This window comes from Syngnathus leptorhynchus, chromosome 13, assembly GCF_054491065.1.
Source record: "Syngnathus leptorhynchus isolate UIUO chromosome 13, UIUO_Slep, whole genome shotgun sequence".
NCBI lineage: Eukaryota > Metazoa > Chordata > Actinopteri > Syngnathiformes > Syngnathidae > Syngnathus > Syngnathus leptorhynchus.
In genome coordinates, this window is record NC_141207.1 from 4,369,766 (window position 1) to 4,375,894 (window position 6,129).

General features: G+C 36.6%; 1 protein-coding gene across 4 annotated transcripts in view; it reads left to right on the plus strand.

Moving 5' to 3' along the window:
- usp13 (ubiquitin specific peptidase 13) overlaps positions 1-6,129 on the plus strand; it is a 28,882-nt gene that overhangs the window by 15,514 nt on the left and 7,239 nt on the right. For 3 of the 4 annotated variants that reach the window (XM_085927445.1, XM_085927447.1, XM_085927448.1), the window contains exon 21: positions 292-2,773. In XM_085927445.1, coding sequence (XP_085783571.1) covers positions 292-388 — 97 coding nt within the window. In that variant the 3' untranslated portion in view covers positions 389-2,773. Of the gene's footprint in view, positions 1-291; positions 2,774-6,129 lie in introns of those variants that run through there. The other variant, XR_015067860.1, reaches the window with a different exon arrangement.

Here is a 6,129-nt window from a genome sequence, read left to right on the forward strand (position 1 = left end):
AGACCCTACCCTGTTTTTTTAATGACCAGTCTTCTACGGCTACTCTCATTTCTTAACTTATAATACTTTATTATTGCTCTTTGCTATCTGATCAAAATAATAAAAGGAGACTTTATTGCTCACAATCTGGATTTTATCTATAAGACTTCGCTTCAGAGGTAACAATTCACTGTGTTTGGAAAAGGTTAACTAATCATTGATGCACAACAAAGTTCCATCTGTGACGAAAAAAGAAATAGTCTATAGTCCACTTGATACGATATTTGATGACACGTATCCATCTATCCCCAGGTGGGTGATCTACAACGACCACAAAGTGTGTTTATCAGAAAGACCTCCAAAAGACTTGGGCTACATCTACTATTACCATCGACTATCAAGCAGTTAAGGTGATCATCCATCATCTCTCTTTAAACCAATGAACCACAGTCATCCACCTGGGAGAATGGCTCCCAACAGTATCCACAGCTTCAGTGGTAACCATGGAACGCCACCTCACACCATCTACCCGCCTTAACCATGAGGTCAGTGAGGAGCAACTCTGTTCAAAAAGGGAAAGCCATGTGCTCTTATACTAGCGTTTTGTTCTGTTGAGTTTAAATGTGCTTGTTGTTGTCTACAGTCAGAACAGAGGGACATGTGCAATGTTTGACGTGCTCTGCCCAAAACGTAATGCGACATTTCATCCTACTGGTACCTCTGCTTTCAGATAATGGCAGTATTTTCCAAAAGATACATTTTGTATATGTATAAGTAAAGATACTGCCAGAGCTTTAACACCAAGACGTTTTAAGCACATTTTAAAACCCGTTTTAAAAATGAGCAATTAGTTCATTGATTTTGTTTATTTTGGAATCGGAATATTTAGTATATTTTTCCCCATCTTTGAAATTGATAAAGATCCGGACATTGGAGAAACAATTCCTTCTTTGTGGATTTATAATAGCTCAACTCTAACCCGATTGAATTTGCTATTGTGTCATGTTTAGTAACAAAAACTCAGCACTGTAAGAGTTTTCAAAATGGAAGGATTTTCTTTCACTGAAAGCACTTTTTTTTGTAACTCAAGTATTTTGCACCCCAAACACAAGCTGAGTCGGAAGTGAATGTGATTGTTTAAAATATCAACTTCAGTAAATCCAAGAGAGAAACAAGAAGTGATGTTGAGGTCCTTGCAACTTCATTTTGGGTCCTTTGTAACGGATTAAGCCAATGCTACTGCAGTACACAAAAAAGAATCTTTTCTTCTGCCTGCAATATATCTTTTTGATTTGATTCATCTATGTATATCATCATCAGTGTTTATGTTCAAAGACATATGCAGTACAACCAAACCGACTGGATTGTATAGACCTGAATGTAAAAATTCCAACAATAACTCAAAACATCTGTTGATTTTAATACGCTCAAGGTAAGATTCGAAAATCTCCAGATTGGACGCCCTCTACCAAAACGGTTTGTAATTACATATTGATGCCACAAGGTGGCAGCAAAGCATGACTTATGTAAAAGAAAACTCCTCAACTAACTCCGATAGTTTACCAATCTGGTAATTTTCGGAACCATGATTATGTGGGGGTTCACTGTACACTGACCGTATTTCCTCCGCTTGAGTTTGACTTTCCGATTTTCCAGGAATTTGTGGGGGAGCATACAGTGATTTTTTTTTTTCACACCGTTTTTTGAAGATTTTTCAAGATTTATAAAAAATAAAAATAATTAAAAAAAAAAAAGTGTTGCGGGCCCCGCAAAATATCCTTGGCCCCCTCAAGGAAAGTGTCTCATCCTTAAAGTGAATCGTGCTGATTTTTAGCCTACAGTCATATTCAAAATTTGATATTCATATTTCCCAAGAGGAAACCCAATTATCACAATATCAGTCAGTATAGCATCTCAGGTTACTGACGTCTCTCCTTGAGGGCCAATATAAGATTTCCCTTCAATAATGCCGTGCCTACAAAGTCAGTGAGCAAGTTTAAATGCAGTCCATCTCAACGTAAACCCATCTGGGTAACTCCCCCCCCCCGGCAGTGAGGAACTGATCAAGCATCTCTATGCAAGTCCTGGCTGGCATTTCCCATCCACTGTGTCACATGGTCGGTTGTCACGTGGATCAGTGGCCGCCCGGTGACGTCATCTCCAAGGTGTCGAGTGATGAATGTTTTCTTAGCTTCTGTTGTCATGTAATATTCTGTTCATCTCCAAGCACCCGAGTATACATTCTGTCTGAGCTTTCCCTTCCAGCTGTTGTTCAAGATCGGGTTTTAGTTTATCTCCACTGTTAGCATGTGCACTAAATGTTGACATTTTACTTATTTGCATTGTAAGATGATACTTTGCTGGACTTTCTTTTCATGTAACTAAATGTTCAAGTGGTTCTCTGTTGCCTTTTTTTTTTGGAAACAGATTTGTGCCAATTTGTTTAGTTATCCTTAAGAGATTGTTTTACCTTGACTTTTGAAATGTATGCATTTATCCAGATATGGCTTAGCCGTATGTGAATAGTCATGCCAATATGTTCATTGGCACTATTTACTTACGATGTTTGGGTAATTTAATAAACAACACTTTGTCCACTTTTGTCCTTTTTGTTTGGCATCATTTTGCAAGTGAGTTGAATATTGATCAACTCCCACCCCAATGTCTTATTTGCATTTCTTTTTTCTTCAAGAACACAAAGGCACATCTGTATGGAATTTGTATCACAACAGTTTATTTTGAAAAGATTACTTTCATAATGTTCATTTTAAAGGTTCTAATGCGGTCATTGTGATTATACAGGGAGAGTAATATGCATTACAGTGTTGAACTAAATGGATTGTTTAAAGCGTATTATTGATTAAAGCGTATCATTTCAATGTCCTTCATACATGTCAGATGCATAGCTCAACAAAATACAAAAATGACTTTTGTACACTTCAGTGAAGTAAAAAAAATACCGATAACTCTTACAAACCCCAACCATTTATACCTTTGACAAAAACTTAGAAGAACTTGAAAGATGTTGAGGCACATTTATAGGTTTATTTTGATCATCATAAGGCAAGATAATGATTATTGAACAAAATCTAGCCCAATCATTTGGTGACTAATTCATCTCATGGGTAAATAGGTCAGTGAGATAAAATGGTTGTGAAATTTAATCAGTTTTGCAAAAAATATCAAATTGCACATCTAATGGTAATGAAAGGAGGACATCAAAAATAAAGGATTTGGATTCATACCCAAATGAAGTATTTGGGCCAAATTGCAAGAGTTTATTTATTATTAATCATGAATAATTTCAAGGATGAAAACATATTTGAGGAGATACTATATCGCTCTAATGGTTGGGGTTCGTAAAAAACGTTATCAGTAGTCAAGTCGTATGGTAATTCTAAAATTCCTTAACAACAAAGCTGTGATGTCGTAACATACTAGTGAGCTTCATAGTGTTTTGTTTTCTTCACTAGCTGTTTCATTCTAACCAAAGCATTTTACAGTATATAGATGTAGTATGCACTTTTTTGTCAAGGGTGCAGTTTTTAAATTGCAAACATATCTCAATGAAATGTCATATATACTGTTACTCGGACTAAAAGAAAGCAGTTCCACGTTGCCCATGCATACAAACTCAATGTAAAAGGATTGGGCATGCGCTCGAGCTCGTTTTGTTTCTCAGGAGCATGCTTAATGATAATTCACCTGAGAGGCTTCAACGAGTCGCTTCTACCGACACTCAATGCGATACAATATGCCATCGAAGGTTTCTTTAAAAAAATAATTTCTTCATTTCAGGCAAAAACAGTAGAGGCCTGCAAACCTCTATCAGAAAACTAGATTTAGGATTTTGTACATTTGGAAACCGACATCATTGTTTGAGTTTTGATACACAGTTGCATGAACAGGTGGTGTTTCTAAATGACTGCTATGAAGAATTTTTTTTAAATTTTATTTGGAGGCTTGTACTGGTCCTGCGTTGTCCAACAAGTCTGGCGGTCGTGTGGGCACCTGGCAATGTCAGCATTTAGGACAGTGTGGAGGAGGCCAGTGAAAACAAACAGATCTGGTGGCCAGCTGTGACGCAGAGGCACAAAAGACTCATCCAAAGCCATTCTGCCATGTGCCAAGTCTAACATTGAAATAACAAGGACAGTGGGTGAAAAAAAACATTACAAAATATTTTTGGGGGATCATAAAACCCTCTCTGGTGGTCTCGCCTGACCATCATTTTTTTTCTACTTTCCGCCCCTGACTTGTTTTGGCTGTATATGCTGCACAGAATATATGGCGTGTCCTCAAGTTAGTAAAATTAGAATTAAAATACTTTACATAGTTTTATTAAAACCACCTCAGCACAAATAAATAAATAAATAAATAAATAAATAAATAAATAAATAAATGGATGGATGGATAGATAGATAAATAAATAAATGTAAAAATATAACATTGGCAATTGCTCAAAAGCCCACAGCGTCATTGGGAAAAAATATGTTACATTATGGAGAAAAAAGTTTTTTGCTTTTTAGTTTTACCAAGACGCTTGAATGGCTTTCTCAAATACGTTCAGAGAACTTTGTCAATCTACTCCAACGACTTTATCTGTTCAAAAGACGTAGGTTCAAACGCATCTGCACGACAAAACTAGTTTCAATGAATTTGCAGGACGTAGAAATGACATAGCCCGATCAAAAATGTTCACTCAACATTGGCAGTTCAAAGTGAGGGCTGAAAAGTTGAACATTTTAAGAGGCAAAACAAATAGTTTTAAATTTTTAGGTCAATGTTGAGCAAAGAATCTGGTGCGAGCAAAAAAAAAAAAAAAAAAAACCCCACTGGTGTCACTTTTTACCGCCATGAAAGTTAACTGATATTATTACAATGTTATTAGTGACATTTCCTGTAAGTATTTGAGAGTTCAAACAGAAAATCAGCAGTACGACTGTGATGTAATTCAGATATTTTTGGTGCAAACAAGGACAAAGATGACACCACCATGTAACACAACAGGCTACAAAATAAATTGTGTTGTCTTTATCTTCAGATTTGGGTTTATCTCCTGTTGTTGTCTCGCACCGATTTCCTAATGAAATCCTTGTCCTTATTCAACCCACGACCACACTGCTGTATGATTGGAAAGAATAATAACTGAAGCGCTGGGCTCTGGTTTCCCCTGATAGCATTCTTAGCATTTTTCTAAGGTCCGATAAACATGAAATATGACCTTTTGCATAGAATCAGACCTCCACATCTTCAGCCTGGCAGGGTCGCTGCCACGCCTGTTAAATAGCCAAGTGTTGGGCTAAACGTAAAGGAAGGCTGATGGAAGGTTATCATTTAGTCCATTTGACTGAAAAGAAAAGGATGTTGCTGATTTCAAAGTGACTTTCAAACAATAGTACTGCAGAGGACATGTAATGTTGGGTATTTGACTTTTCTGGATTCAAAACCATGTTATTATTAATTTTTTTAACTCAAATAATTTCCACCAAGCAGCACCTTGTAGTTTGCTCTGTAAAGTTTGATATTTTCATTCCTTCTGTGATAGTACCACCTCTAAACCTGAACTGCACTGCTTGGAAAAGTTAGATGATGCCTAAAGATAAAGAAAATGTTGAAACGTTTAGAAGCTAAAACACAGTACGGAGTGATGGATTTTTTTTTTTTCTCCAAATTTGATGCTCAGCAGAAAAGTTCTTAGAATCGTCATTACCTTAAAGTGAGCAAAGATTTAACAAAATACTAAGGTTCAGCCAAATAAGGAAAAGACAAAGAATCCAAGTTCAGAAGAGAGCAGTAAATCAAAGAAAGTGAAACTGGTCTGGTAATATATAATAATAATATAGAATGCAATGGCTTAGTGTTTTTGTGTTGCCATAAAAATAGTATCAATAAATCTTGTCGGCATGCTTTTGAGTAAGGCTTAACACAACCTGGCTTGCACATTCCACTTGGACTGAGGAGGTTACCGGTTTGTCTCAAGTGCAAAAGGGAAAACATTTTTGAAAAGTCATGCATGGAGCATTATTCCAAGCCGGCAAGAGAAATGTGAACTTCAGGATATATGGTGCATTTGTTTACATTTGTTCACTGAATCCACCCGTGAGTCTCTCTGAGCGAAAGCTTTTGTTTTCTCAAAATCTCGTCAGT